At 43.4% G+C, this 16,126-nt stretch overlaps 1 protein-coding gene across 1 annotated transcript in view; it reads left to right on the top strand.

The window, feature by feature from the left end:
- The window catches only part of apc2 (APC regulator of WNT signaling pathway 2), a 44,427-nt gene that overhangs the window by 15,164 nt on the left and 13,137 nt on the right, over nt 1-16,126 (top strand). Inside the window, exons 2-8 of the mRNA XM_071342635.1 lie at nt 6,963-7,124; nt 8,450-8,540; nt 8,714-9,005; nt 9,209-9,317; nt 10,251-10,364; nt 10,572-10,658; nt 15,682-15,768. Coding sequence (XP_071198736.1) covers nt 6,984-7,124; nt 8,450-8,540; nt 8,714-9,005; nt 9,209-9,317; nt 10,251-10,364; nt 10,572-10,658; nt 15,682-15,768 — 921 coding nt within the window. The 5' untranslated portion in view covers nt 6,963-6,983. The remainder of the gene's footprint in view (nt 1-6,962; nt 7,125-8,449; nt 8,541-8,713; nt 9,006-9,208; nt 9,318-10,250; nt 10,365-10,571; nt 10,659-15,681; nt 15,769-16,126) is intronic.

Here is a 16,126-nt window from a genome sequence, read left to right as displayed (position 1 = left end):
GAGTCAATAAGTATTCAACCCCTTTGTTAAGGCAAGCCTAAATAAGTTCAGGAGTAAAAATGTGTTTAACAAGTCACATAATAAGTTGCATTTACACTGTGTGCAATAATAGTGTTTAACATTATTTTTGAATGACTACCTCATCTCTGTATCCAACACAATTATCTGTAAGGTTCCTCAGTCGAGCAGTGAATTTCAAACAAAGATTCAACCACAAATACCAGGGAGGTATTCCAATGCCTCACAAAGAAGGGCACCTATTGGTAGATGGGTACACATTTTAAAAAGCAGGCATTGAGTAATCCCTTTGAGCATGGTGAAGTTATTAATTACACTTTGGATGTTGTATCAATACACCCAGTCACTACAAAGATACCCAGTTGCCAGAGAGGAAGGAAACCATTCATAGATTTCACCATGAGGTCAAGGATGACTTTAAAACAGTTACAGAGTGTAATGGCTGTGGTAGGAGAAAACTAAGGATGGATCAACAACATTGTAGTTACTCCACAATAATAACCTAATTGACAAAGTGAAAAGGAGGAAGCCTGTACAGAATAAACATACTCCAAAACATGCATCCTGTTTGCAACAAGTAAAACTGCAAAAAATGTGGCAAAGCAATGAACATCTTTGTCGACACGGAGCCCCGCCGCTCCATCACGACTGGTCTGCCGACGTAATTCCATCCATTGTGCCTGAACCGGCCTTCGTAATTCCATCCATTGTGCCTGAACCGGCCTTCGTAATTCCATCCATTGTGCCTCAACCGGCCTTCGTAATTCCATCCATTGTGCCTCAACCGGCCTTCACCGGACGTCAAAGCAGAAGCTTCTACTAGCCCCGGCCTGCTAACTTTTTGAACGCTGTGTCTCTCGCTTGCTAGCGTACTAACGACTACCTAGCGGCTTCCCTGTTTCATCTATTGCTGTTCACTGGACCCTATGATCACTTGGCTACATAGCTGATGCCTGCTGGACTGTTCATTAATCATGGTACTCCATTTTGTTTATTTTGGTTATCTGTTGGCCCCAGCCTTGAACTCAGGCCCTGTGTGTAGTTAACTGACCCTCTCTGCCCAATCATCGCCATTTTACCTGTTGTTGTTGTCTTAGCTAGCTCTCCCAATCAACACCTGTGATTGCTTTATGCCTCGCTCTATGATTCTCACTAATGTCAAATAGCGCTTGTATACTATTGTTTAGGATTGTTATCATTGTTTTAGTTCACTGCGGAGCCCCTAGTCCCACTCAACATGCCTCAGATACCTCCTTTGTCCCACCTCCCATACATGCGGTGACCTCACCCAGCATAACTAGTGCGTCCAGAGATGCAACCTCTCTTATCGTCACTCAATGCCTAGGTTTACCTCCACTGTACCCGCACCCTACCATACCCCTGTCTGTACATTATGCCCTGAATCTATCCTACCACGCCTAGAAATCTGCTCCTTTTATTCTCTGTCCCCAACGCACAAGATGACCAGTTTTGATAGCCTTTAGCCGTACCCTCATCCTACTCCTCCTCTGTTCCTCGGGTGATGTGGAGGTTATCCCAGGCCCTGCATGTCCCCAGGAGCTCTCATTTGTTGACTTCTGTAACTGTAAAAGCCTTGGTTTCATGCATGTTAACATTAGAAGCCTCCTCCCTAAGTTTGTTTTACTCACTGCTTTAGCACACTCCGCCAACCCTGATGTCCTTGCTGTGTCTGAATCCTGGCTTAGGAAGGCCACCAAAAATTCTGAGATTTCCATCCCCAACTACAACATTTTCCGTCAAGATAGAACTGCCAAAAGGGGAGGAGTTGCAATCTACTGTAGAGATAGCCTGCAAAGTTCTGTCATACTTTCCAGGTCTATGCCCAAACAGTTCGAGCTTCTAATTTTAAAAATGAATCTCTCCAGAAATAAGTCTCTCACTGTTGCCACCTGATATAGACCCCCTTCAGCTCCCAGCTGTGCCCTGGACACCATATGTGAATTGACTGCCCCCATCTATCTTCCGAGTTCGTTCTGTTAGGTGAACTAAATTGGGATATGCTTAACACCCTGGCAGTCCTACAATCTAAACTAGATGCCCTCAATCTCACACAAATTATCAAGGAACCCACCAGGTACAACCCTAAATCCATAAACATGGGCACCCTCATAGATATTATCCTGACCAACTTGCCCTCCAAATACACCTCTGCTGTTTTCAATCAGGATCTCAGCGATCACTGCCTCATTGCCTGCATCCGCTATGGATCCGCGGTCAAACGACCACCCCTCATCACTGTTAAATGCTCCCTAAAACACTTCTGCGAGCAGGCCTTTCTAATCAACCTGGAAGGATATTGACCTCATCCTGTCAGTAGAGGATGCCTGGTCGTTCTTTAAAAGTAATTTCCTCACCATCTTAAATAAGCATGCCCCTTTCAAAAAATGTTGAACTAAGAACAGATATAGCCCTTGGTTCACTCCAGACCTGACTGCCTTCGACCAGCACAAAAACATCCTGTGGCAGATTGCACTAGCATCGAATAGTCCCCGCGATATGCAACTCTTCAGGGAAGTCAGGAACCAATAGTCAGTTAGGAAAGCAAAGGCAAGCTTTTTCAAACAGAAATTTGCATCCTGTAGCTCTAACTCCAAAAGGTTCTAGGACACTGTAAAGTCCATGGAGAATAAGAGCACCTCCTCCCAGCTGCCCACCACTGAGGCTAGGTAACACTGTCACCACCGATAAATCCACGATAATCAAGAATTTCAACAAGCATTTCTCTACAGCTGGCCATGCTTTTCTCCTGGCTACCCCAACCCCGGCCAACAGCTCTGCACCCCCTGCAGCTACTTGCCCCAGCCTCCCCAGCTTCTCCACCCAAATCCAGATAGCAGATGTTCTAAAAGAGTTGCAAAACCTGTACCCGTACAAATCAGCTGGGCTAGACAATCTGGACCTTCTCTTTCTAAAATTATCCGCCGCCATTGTTGCAACCCCTATTACCAGTCTGTTCAACCTTTCTTTCGTATCGTTCGAGATCACTAAAGATTGGAAAGCTGCCGCGGTCATCCCCCTCTTCAAAGGGGGTAACACTCTAGACCCAAACTGTTATAGACCTATATCCATCCTGCCCTGCCTTTCTAAAGTCTTCAAAAGCCAAGTTAACAAACAGATCACTGACCATTTCGAATCCCACGTACCTTCTCCGCTGTGCAATCCGGTTTCTGATAATGGTCATGGGTGCACTTCAGCCACGCCCAAGGTACTAAACGATATCATAACCGCCATCGATAAAAGACAGTACTGTGCAGCCATCTTCATCGACCTGGCCAAGGCTTTTGACTCTGTCAATCACCGTATTCTTATCGGCAGACTCAACAGCCTTAGTTTCTCAAATGACTGCCTCGCCTTGTTCACCAACTACTTCTCAGATAGAGTTCAGTGTGGCAAATTGGAGGGCCTGTTGTCCTGACCTCTGGCAGTCTCTATGGGGGTACCACAGGGTTCAATTCTCGGGCCGACTCTTTTCTCTCTATATATCAACGATGTCGCTCTTGCTGCGGATGATTTCCTGATCCACCTCTACACAGACGATACCATTCTGTATACATCTGGCCCTTTTTGGACACTGTGTTAACAAACCTCCAAACGAGCTTCAATGCCATACAACACTCCTTCAGTGGCCTCCAACTGCTCTTAAACACTAGTAAAATTAAATGCATGCTTTTCAACCGATTGCTGCTCGCACCCGCCCGCCCGACTAGCATCACTACTCTGGACGGTTCTGACTTAGAATATGTGGACAACTACAAATACCTAGGTGTTTGGCTAGACTGTAAACTCTCCTTCCAGACTCAAATTAAACATCTCCAATCCAAAATTTAATCTAGAATCGGCTTCCTATTTCGCAACAAAGCCTTCTTCACTCATGCTGCCAAACATACTGTTGTAAAACTGACTATCCTACCAATCCTCGATTTAATTTACAAAATAGCCTACAACACTCTACTCAGCAAACTGGATGCAGTCTATCACAGTGCCATCCATTTTGTCACCTAAGCCCCATATACCACCCACCACTGCGACCTGTATGCTCTCGTCGGCTGGCCCTCACTACATATTCGTCGCCAGACTCACCTGGTCCAGGTCATCTATAAGTCTTTGCTAGGTAAAGCTCCGCCTTATCTCAGCTCACTGGTCACCATAACAACACCCACCCGTAGCACGCGCTCCAGCAGGTATTTCTCACTGGTCATCCCCAAAGCCAACACCTCCTTTGGCCGCCTTTCCTTCCAGTTCTTTGCTGCCAATGACTGGAACGAATTGCAAAAATTGCTGAAGTTGGAGACTTATATCTCCCTCACTAACTTTAAGCATCAGCTGTCTGAGCAGCTTATCGATCGCTGCATCTGTACACAGCCCATCTGTAAATAGCCCATCCAATCTACCTACCTCATCCTCATACTGTTTTTATTTACTTTTTTGCTATTTTGCACACCAGTATTTCTACTTGCACATCATCATCTGCACATCTATCACTCCAGTGTTAATTTGCTAAATTGTAATTACTTCGCTACTATGGCCTATTTATTGCCTTACCTCCTCACGCCATTTGCACACACTGTATATAGACTTTTTTCTATTGTGTTCTGGACTGTATGTTTGTTTATTCCATGTGTAATTATGTGTTGTTGTTTGTGTCGCACTGCTTTGCTTTATCTTGGCCAGGTCGCAGTTGTAAATTAGAACTTGTTTTCAACTGGCCTACCTGGTTAAATAAAGGTGAATTTTTTTGGGTGTAAAATAAAATTCTGTCTACTTTCCACCAGACACTGGGAGATGAATTCACCGTTCAGCAGGACAATAACTAAAACACCAAATCTACACTGGAGTTGTTTACCAAGAAGACAGTGAATGTTCCTGAGTGGCCGAGTTACAGTTTTTACATAAATCTACTTGATAATCTATGGCAAGACCTGAAAATGTTTTTCTAGCTGTAATGAATACGATGGGAGACAGAGAGCTGGTTTCAAGCACAGCGCACAGCAGATGTTTATTTGTAAAGGACCACAGGAGGAGGCAGGTAGCTGGGTCCAGGGGCAGGAAGGTCATACACAGGAGGAGGCAGGTAGCTGGGTCCAGGGGCAGGAAGGTCATACACAGGAGGAGGCAGGTAGCTGGGTCCAGGGGCAGGAAGGTCATACACAGGAGGAGGCAGGTAGCTGGGTCCAGGGGCAGGAAGGTCATACACAGGAGGAGGCAGGTAGCTGGGTCCAGGGGCAGGAAGGTCATACACAGGAGGAGGCAGGTAGCTGGGTCCAGGGGCAGGAAGGTCATACACAGGAGGAGGCAGGTAGCTGGGTCCAGGGGCAGGAAGGTCATACACAGGAGGAGGCAGGTAGCTGGGTCCAGGGGCAGGAAGGTCATACACAGGAGGAGGCAGGTAGCTGGGTCCAGGGGCAGGAAGGTCATACACAGGAGGAGGCAGGTAGCTGGGTCCAGGGGCAGGAAGGTCATACACAGGAGGAGGCAGGTAGCTGGGTCCAGGGGCAGGAAGGTCATACACAGGGGGTCCAAAAAGGCAACAGTACAGGCAGGGAAAATGCTAGTATCGTTGTCTGGGAGATCAGGCAATAGGTTGATAACAGGAAATCCGATAGGCTAAAGTACAAGCAGGGAATAGGCAAAAAGGGTCGTTAGTGAGCCAGGCAAAAACTATCATACACGAGAGGATTAAATTACAGGAAAACCAGCGCTCCGAATAGAAGCGTGTCACAAAACAAACAATACCTCACAATAATGGGGTGCAACGAACTGAACTAAATAGTGTGTGATAATGACACACCGGTGTGTGAACAGGTGATCAGAATTCAGGTGATTGGGATCTGGAGTGAGCTGCGTTCAGGGGATCTATGTGTTTGAGAGTGTGAGCTGGAAGCAGACGTTACACTAGCAAAGATAAACAACCAATTTGACAGAGCTTGAAGACTTTATAAAAGAATAATGGGCAAAAGTTGCTTGAATAATTTTGAAAATGATGATGTTGCACAATCCAGGAGTGGAAAGTTCTTAGAGACTTACCTAGAAAGACTCACAGCTGTAAGCACTGCCAAATGTGCTTCTACAAAGTATTGACTCAGGGATATTTATTTATTTTATTTCCACTAAATGTGAAAAAAAATTATAAAAACATGTTTTCACTTTGTCATTATGGGGTATTGTTTTTAGATGGGTGAGCTGTTTTATATAGGGACTGGGAGATTAGTCAGGATCGAGGGAAAACGCACACAGCAAAGTACACACCTCAGACTGGGTCGAAGGTTCACCTTCCAACAGGACAACAACCCTAAGCATACAGCCAAGACAACGCAGGAGTGGCTACGGGACAAGTCTCTGAATGTCCTTGAGTGGCCCAGCCAGAACCTGGACTTGAACCCGATCGAACATCTCTGGAGAGACCTGAAAATAGCTGTGTAGCGATGCTCCCCATCCAACTGACAGAGCTTGAGAGGATCTGCAGAGAAGAATGGGAGAATACAGGTGTGCCAAATACAGGTGTGCCAAGCTTGCAGCGTCATACCCAAGAAGACTCGAGGCTGTAATCGCTGCCAAAGGTGCTTCAACACAGTACTGAGTAAAGGGTCTGAATACTTATGTAAATGTGTTATTTGTAAAAAATAAAATAAAAAACAACAACATTAAAACCTGTTTTTGCTTTGTCATTATGGGGTATTGTGTGTAGATTGATGAGGACACTTTTAGAAAAAGGCTGTAATTTAACAAAATGTGGAAAAGGTGAAGGGGTCTGAATACTTTCCGAATGCACTGTATTATGAAATAAACTGCCTGTTTTCCTATAACTGTTGCTGCAAAGACACAATGGAATTATAATAAGCAATGCATAATGTGCTGGAGTTAGCCATGAAAGTTATCTCCAACGCTCATTAACCTCCGGCCCCACTTGTTCTTCTGCCTTGCAGGGACCACAACATTGTCTGAAGATGGCAAACTCCACGGCTTCCTATGACCAACTAGTCTACCAGGTGGAAGCTCTCCGCCAGGAGAATTCCCACCTGCGTAGAGAGCTGGAGGACAACTCCAACCACCTGTCCAAGCTGGAAAACGAGACCACCGACATGAAGGTGAGAGAGGTTAGAGGGACAACCCCAGGGCTAAGGGAGAAGAATAGGAGGATAACATTGGGGTGTTGATTTGATGATTGGTTAGAAAGGTGGAATTTCAACCATTTCCTTGACCTCTTCATTTGTTATGTTTGTTATTTCTATTCATCTGGACTTAAGATTTTTTTAAATATGAAGACACAGATGAGAATATGTTGCTTTGATGCTCATAAAGATGGCAGCAATTGTCATTTGTTTTTTAAAAGGACACATTTTTCTTTTGGGATTTTCTCTATGCCTACATGCCCTCCATTTTGTCAAGCCATGGCTAATAGTATGATTTAGATAGAGATAGGACATTTCCCCATTCAAAATCCACTCAGTTCTGCCTCAGATGGATAGAGTTCAGCCCCAATTCTGAAGGATGCTGTAGACTTCATGTAACTCCTTCGCTAGTGACCCGGTTTCTCTCCTGAGTGACTGAAGACACTAATGCTTCATGGCTAGAATTCCTGGCCTGGATAGACGAGGCACTGAGCTACCCTTCAAATCATTCTTCTTTCTGCACTTGTCTCAATCCCTGATACCACCAGGGATTGAGACAAGCTGCAGAGGAAGAAGGAAACCATTAGACAATATAGCCCGCTAAGACATTTTCTCGTTATCGATTATTTTGCTGCTTGAAATCCCAGCTTGTCTGACAGGATATTTCTTCTTTGATAGTCATTTTTGTCTCTGTGGCTAAACCTGCTTCAGATTTCTATACACTCCTCCCTGTCACAACATGTGCAATTAGGGTTTACTGTTAGGTATCTGTCTGTTTGTCAACAAAACGTTTGGCTTTTATAGACATGCATCATATAATAGTCTGGATAGGTCACCATTTTGAGATTTAATTGTAGGTGCCAACCCCAGTTCATGCTGGTCTGCCCTATCACTCCTCTGGCACACAGCTGGATTCTCCCCAGCTAAAGCCTTTATATTCCTGAGGGCAGCTTGAGCTATCAGCAGACAACCAGGACGCTCTGTAGGGAGCTCACAAAGCCAGACACTGGTGGCAAACAGACCTAACCTTCCAACCTCAAAACAACCCCTTGGAGAATATTGATTTGAGGAAAAGGCTTGGATTTTACATTGACTTGGCTGTGATTTCAGGCGGCCTCCTGAGGAAAAAGAAAGAACAGGAATAGGAGGCATACAGTAGTTGCTTTGCTTTTTTCATCTCTAGGAGGACATTGTAATCCCAACAGGTTGTGACTCATTTTTGGTTTCACTGTGGCCACAACAATTTCATTTGACTGGGTTTCTGGTTGGACACAGATAGTGAATTGCTTTCTCTTCTCTAGGGGGTTTTGAAGGGGCTGCAAAGCAAACTGGAGCTGGAGGCTGGCACTTTGGCCTCCTCCGGGAGGACTGATGTGCTGGACCAGCTCAAAGGTATGTGTGCCTTAACTGTGCTTTTCTGTCTATTATCTCACCATTTAATGTCTGTTTAGACTGATATTGTACACAACTCATTAATTAATTCAATATCAGCCATTTCAATCATTCATTTTTAGAAAATAAAATCATATTTATTTTTCCAAATATGAATGACATTTCTCTCTCAGAGTTGCACATGGACTTGACCAACTACTATGAGCTGAAGTACCAGCCGCAAAACATGCGCGTTCTCCCAGACAGTCTAGCCAGTCTGGCAGCTCAGTCGGGTGACATGGACGATTGTCTGGCCTGCTTGCCTCCCTCCTCCTCCAGAGCCAGGAGCCCCCTGCGGCCTTCATCCCGCCAGAGCTCCTCTCTGTCTGGGGAGGGCACGGCTGTGCACCCTGGAGCCCTGGCCAAAGCCATGCTGGGAGACGGACGCATTACGGCCCAGCATCTGGAAGACCTCTACAAAGAGAGGTTAGCACTTTACCATAGTTCAATCAGATGTATGTATTACTAGTAATACTAAACCAAACATCTTTAAAATAATACCTTAAAAATTATAATTCACTATAAATCACTAGTCCCTTCAAAAAAAACAAAAGCGAGGTACTATGAATCCCCAGTGATGTTGTGGTGGATGGTAGTCAAAGTGTTAAATGTATCTGGGTGTGTTCCAGAACGATGCTGCTAAGTGAGATAGACAAGGAGGAGCGGGAGCGTCACTGGTACTACAGCCAGCTCCAGGGACTGTCTCAGCGGCTGAACCAACTGCCACGCATCGACACGGTGAGAGCACTTTAACACCATTGAGTCTCCAGAATATTCTCTCCTCACAGTACTCAGACACAGTGGACCATAACAGACAGCAGTACAGTACAAAGTATACTTGTACTCAGCACTCAGTTGCAGGAAATGTAGGCACTTTTTTTAAACTGTCACCCCCTCGTATTTCATTGTGTGCTTGTTGTTTGAAAATGACTCTTTGGAAACAAGTTTAGAGTATGAGTAGAGCATTACTTTATTCTTTCATAGACAGACACAACATGTCTTATTGCTCATTGCTTTCTTGCATGTTCATTGTCATGAAATCAACTCATTATTGTTTTAACAGGCGCACAGGCGAGAGTTAAACCATCAAATAGAACAATGAGACAGATATTTCACAGGATGTATAAATGTGAAGCATCCACTTGGTGTTTCCACTCACTACCAAATATGGTGATGAGAGGAAACCCAGTGGCCGGCAGTGTGAGAAGATGGAGCGAGATGGATTTTGGCCGACATTCTGCAGATTCTTTCGTCAATGAAACATTCGGTCTCCATACAGTTCTCTTTCCAAAACTATAATCTGTAACAAACAGAGTGGACTGCTTCTTAAAGACTTTACCCTTTGCCTAAGTAAAAAAAAAAAAAATGTTTAGAAGGAGTGCAAGGGCGAATTCAGTTATTGCACACGCGCACTTCACAGAGTAGGCGTTCCATAACAGAAATATGCAAATAAATGCTAGATTGCGCCAGTAGGATCTCTCTAGCTCATGCTTGGTTCTGCCCACTTGGATTAATTTGGTCCCATTGGAAACAACAGGCTCTGGTCTATCTTGGGTTAAATCTTTGGTTAAACTCTTTGACAGAGAAGCTAGCATCCATTTAGTTTCAGAATGCCCCTAAATGGAGGCTTGTGTTGTGCGGAAACTAATCTCTTTTTCCTTATCTTAACAGTTCTCCATACAGATTGACCTCATTCGCCAGCAGCTGGAGTTCGAGGCACAGCAGTTGCGTTCTGTCATGGAGGAACGCTTCGGAACCAGCGATGAAATGGTCCAGAGGACACAGGTAAGGAGAGGCACTCTGCCCTGTCTGTCTCTGTCATGGCAACACACACAGTAACATTTGGCAACTGTTCACATCTTCACATTTTACATGAAAATACCAAGATATTAAAACTGCCCTCAGAGGGTGTTGTACAATGTTTGGACAATGTTTGTCGTGCCACAAAATGACTGTGGCGACTAAAGACTCTCTCTCTGTCTCCCCTCACAGATCCGTGTGGCTCGTCTGGAACAGCTGGAGAAAGAACTACAGGAGGCCCAGGAGTCTAGAGGCACCCAGGAGAAGAGCCTGTGTGAGGTGAGAACACAGTTCGGACATATAAAGTTTGTATTTGAAAACTATTTCTAGATGCATATTTTCAGTTTTTCCCGAACCCACTTCAGTCGCGCAAAAAAAGGAGGCTCACGCTGCTCTTGCTGGCACATGTGCAGATCAAATACACCGCAGTAAGTATGATGAAGAAGTTTACATGTCCTTATAATTTGAAAGATCGCTCATAAAACCAGGTGTTTTAATCGGCGTATGCTTACTTCGATTATGACCTAACGCCGATTAAGATAAGCAGAGTAAGGTTTTTACATGACTAATGCCATACTCGGCTTACTGCCATAATCAGTTTAATATCAAATTATTAGTCTGCATGTAAACATACTGTATTCAGAGATTGAGACAAGCAAGTGACAGTGACAGATAATCCTGTGTTCTGTTTTCACAAAATTATTTTGTACTGTAAAAATGAAAGATGACAAGGATTATTTCCTCTCAGAGGTGATTTATTTATTTCACATTGTCCGCCGCCTCAGTAGCTTTCAGTCAATTTAGATCATATTGTCAATTTTCCTCGTCCTCACTACTTCCTCTCCTGAGTTGAGTTGAGTTGATGTTATTTTTACAGGGACAGTGCACATTAATGAACGTTTCAGTAAAAGTGCCGGAGCTCATGCTTTCTGAGGATGTAACAGTGATGATGGCTATTGGGCTTCCTATCAAGCACTTTGAGAGCCTGTTTGTAGACAGACTGAATAGGTTTTAATGTTGTACAGCAAGCTCGGGCCCAACTAGTCAAGCAGTATGTTAAGTGGGGGAGTATCATAGATTTGAAGTACAGTTTTGCTACCTCTGTAGTCAAACAATTTCGTATAAATCGGAAATTAGCTAGGTTGAATTACCTTTTTCACATGCTTTTTAAGAGAGGTTGGAATCAAGTTGTCACGTTCGTCGTATAGAGGAGACCAAGGCGCATCGTGATTGGAATACATTCTTCTTTTAATGAAGAATAAAACAAAATAACAAAACGAACGTGAAGCTATAAACACTGAGTGCTGACATGCAACTACATATAGACAATAACCCACAAAACAAAAATGTAAAATGGCAACCTAATTAGGATCCCCAATCAGAGACAACGATAAACAGCTGTCTCTGATTGGGAACCAATTCAGGCCACCATAGACCTACATTTACATAGACAATATCAAAACCCCATAGATATACCAAAAAAACCTAGAGAAGACAAAACACCCATACCACCCTCGTCACACCCTGACCTAACCAAAATAATAAAGAAAACAAAGATAACTAAGGTCAGGGCGTGACACAAGTATGTCAGTACTTGTGTCAGATACCACCTGGAGCTTCTCCCCTGACACATAGACATCTGGCTCAGTAGCATCTGTTGCCCTCTTTGTGAAGAACATGCAAACAGTTTTTTTCACATTGAGATGCAAACACGAGTCACTCAGCCACTTTGTAACCTGGACCATTACAGTAGTGAGTTCTTGTGCAGCTTGTTGTTTGCTCTTTGCATGCACATATATCACTGTATCATCTGCATACATTTGAACTTCAGACCCAGTACAGACAGAAGGCAGATCATTAATGTACAGGCTGAACAGGAGGGGCCCCAGTATTGACCCTTGGGGCACACCCACATCATAGCTAAGAGTGGGCGACAGCTCATTACTCACTCTGAGACACTGAGTTCTGCCTTCAAGGTATGATTTCATCCATCTCAAGGCATCGGGGGAAAAGTTGAACTTGAACAATTTTGTGATGAGAGTCTCATGGTTAACAGTATCAAAAGCCTTCCTTAGGTCCAGAAACACAGCCCCAACAACGCCCCCTTTATCCATCTTGGACTTCACATTTTCTAGAAGAAAGCAGTTGGCCGTTTCTGTGGAGTGTTTCGCTCTGAAGCCAAACTGCATGGAGTGTAATGTGAAGGGGCTGTTGTTGAGGTGGGCAATCAGTTGTTCTGCTACACACTTTTCAACAACCTTTGACACCACAGGTAGTATACTAATGGGCCTGTAGTTACTCACGTCAGATGGCCGTTATTATGGCCGACTTCCATACCCTTGGAAACACCCCGAGACCAATAGATGTGTTGGTGACCTTAGTAATGGGGCCAATGAGTGACTCTTTGTAGTTTTTAAGAAAGGTAGAGTCCAGCCCAAACACATCTTTGGCTTTAGAGTTCTTTAGTGAGCTAATCACCTTGTTTACCTTTTCTCTATCTCTCTCTCTCTCTCTCTCTCTCTCTCTCTCTCTCTCTCTCTCTCTCTCTCTCTCTCTCTCTCTCTCTATCCCCCTCTATCCCCCTCTCTCTCTCTATCCCCCTCTCTCTCTTGCTCTCTCTCTATCCCCCTCCGTCTCTCTATCCCCACCTCTCTCTCTATCCCCCTCCATCTCCCCACTCTCTCTCTCTCCATCCCCCTCTCTCTCTTGCTCTCTCTCTCTCTCTATCCCCCTCCGTCTCTCTATCCCCACCTCTCTCTCCATCCCCCTCCATCTCCCCACTCTCTCTCTCTATCCCCCTCCGTCTCTCTGTCCCCCTCCGTCTCTCTATCCCCACCTCTCTCTCTATCCCCCTCCGTCTCTCTATCCCCACCTCTCTCTCCATCCCCCTCCGTCTCTCTATCCCCACCTCTCTCTCTATCCCCCTCCGTCTCTCTATCCCCACCTCTCTCTCTATCCCCATCCGTCTCTCTATCCCCCTCCGTCTCTCTATCCCCACCTCTCTCTCTATCTCCCTCCGTCTCTCTATCCCCCTCCGTCTCTCTATCCCCACCTCTCTCTCTATCCCCCTCCGTCTCTCTATCCCCACCTCTCTCTCTCCATCCCACTTACCATGCGCTCTATCGGTGCCGTGCTGCTATGCAGAACACAGCTCGGCTCCAATTGGTCGCTCCTCCCAAAGAGTATAGTGTTGCTTGGGCACTGCAAGCTTGGCACAGCAGGAGTGGGTGTTTCGGTTGAGTGGGTCTCAGACCAGCCCGTTTAGGTGTCTGTGTATCTATCCTCTGGGGCTCTGTAGGAGAATAGCAATGAGTTCTCTAGTACCAGGATGCAGGAAGAATGTGAATTAAAAGGGACAACAATAGACACATTGTTCCATGTTTTTCTGGGCTATTGTCAACCATCTTGCATCACACAGAAGGTTCCTATGCAATCCATTGTAAGCGTTTGATTATTTATTTGAACTGTGTGGCTACGACAATTAAATGGGTGAAAGCCACGGCAGATTCAATCCATCAAAACACAGACACATTTAGCATGTTTATCTTGTTATCGGCGAGATCACACTTTATTCTCTTACAACATGATGGAGCTATTCAGACTAGAATATGTCTAATAGCCCTTCCCCTTTGTCTGAAAGCTAGTCTTCGGTGAGATCAGGCACAAGCCTGGTTACCATGGTGATCGACTGGGGGGATGAAAGAGTTGATAGATGACTCTCTGAAGATTTGTCATGGAGCCAATCGGTTTGTTGAATCCAAATGGAGTGTGTCTGTATGCTGGGAGTGTGCAACTCATACCTTATGAGAAAAGACATGAATGTCTGTCTGCAGTGCCAATATTAAGATGCAGGAGGTGAAATTAAATGTATTGATATCGGTTAGTTGCTACTGACAATAACATCTCACTCTGGTGTTCACTTCAGGAGATACTGATGCTGACTACTAAATACTTTTTTATGTTTGGACAGCAAATTTAAGTCATTTCTTTTTTTCCTATTATCTACTAATGCCAGAGGCTGGATACATTTGTTATTTATTCTGGCCTATTTATCTGGTATAATTATATTTGCACGATAATTAATGGGATCTTAACAAACATTATTTTAAATTAGATGTTCATAATCTTTCTATTCAGATGTAATTATTTAAAAATAAGTTTGTTAAACCCAATAAACTTAACCAACTCAAATTTGAATACATACAGTATTGAATATAATTATAGAATATAATTTATCTACAACGATATTAGTCTATTTTAAATAATCAATAAGATTGTAATTTAGACTGAAATGAATAACATAATACATTTTTTCAAGGGCACTTGAAGGTCAGTCTTGATTTGTTTTGGATGATATTATATCAGTACTTTGACTCCAAGTATCGATTTGTACAATTATTATAATATATACAGTAAATCAAATGTATTTATATAGCCCTTCTTACATCAGCTGATATCTCAAAGTGCTATACAGAAACCCAGCCTAAAACCCCAAACAGCAAGCAATGCAGGTGTAGAAGCATAGTCAAAGGTTTGGACACACCTAGTCATTCCAGGGTTTTTTATTTTTGCTCTTTTCTACATTATAGAATAATAGTGAAGACATCAAAACTATGAAATAACACATATGGAATCATGTAGTAACCAAAAAAAGTGTTAAACAAATCAAAATATATTTTTGATTCTTAAAAATAGCCACCCTTTGCCTTGATGACAGCTTTGCACACTCTTTGCATTCTCTCTGGGATGTCTTCACTGTTATTCTACAATGTAGAAAATAGTAAAAATGTAAAACTCTGGAATGAGTAACTTTTGACTGGTACTGTATATATATATTTATTATGATTTTTTTCTAGGTAGTATTAGCTAGCGCTAGTCGGCTGTACCTGCACAAAACTCTGGTATTTTTCATCCTGTTTTCCATCTTCTTTTTCAGTTGAGCCAAGATTTTTTCAGCACTTTTATTTCCATGACTGATCAACATTTTTCTCATGCTCTCTCGTCTCTCTGCAGCCGACATATAGTGAGCAATATGCTTAGGAAATTGCAATAGAATCACAGTATAGAATCGCAATACATATAGAATCGTGACAATCGCAATACATATCGTATCGGCAGCGATGTATTGTGATAATATGGTATTGTGAGGCAATTCTCAGCCCTAATAGAAAGTTCTAAGCAAACCGCCTGCAATTTACTTTTATGCTACAAAATGAGAAATTATTAATGTCAGTTACATGACCCTTATTGACATGAAGCAGTTTGAAACCATGTCATTTACGATCCCTCTCTTTCTTTGCAGACCTCAAGCTGTGAAAAGCAGCCTATTCCAGAAACTGAACATGCGTTGACTGGTTCTGCTCTGGATGCACAAGGAGATGGAAGCAAAGTAAGGCCATCTTCACATCTTTAGTAATAATGAATGGAGTTTGCATTAGTGGCTCTGCATTTTTTAGATGACTATTTGTGTGTGGACAATAATCAGATCCCATCGAGCCATGTGTAGTGAAAGTCGATCTTAAATGCTTATGATAATATTCAACCACCATTTTCCAACAGGGTATTTCGATGGTTTTACATATGTAACCCTCTCACCAGGCTCGAATTTGACTCTTACAATATTACCTTACTTAGATTTCTGAACAACATGGGATATTAGGTGAGATATTAGGACATAAGAATCCCTATTGTAAACTCGCTAGGGTGATTACAAACTAGAGTATTAACTTCAGATAAAATGATTAGGT

This window comes from Salvelinus alpinus, chromosome 15, assembly GCF_045679555.1.
Source record: "Salvelinus alpinus chromosome 15, SLU_Salpinus.1, whole genome shotgun sequence".
NCBI classification, from domain to species: Eukaryota; Metazoa; Chordata; class Actinopteri; order Salmoniformes; family Salmonidae; genus Salvelinus; species Salvelinus alpinus.
The sequence above is the reverse complement of the archived record's forward strand: the minus strand, read 5'-3'. Positions and strand labels throughout refer to the sequence as shown.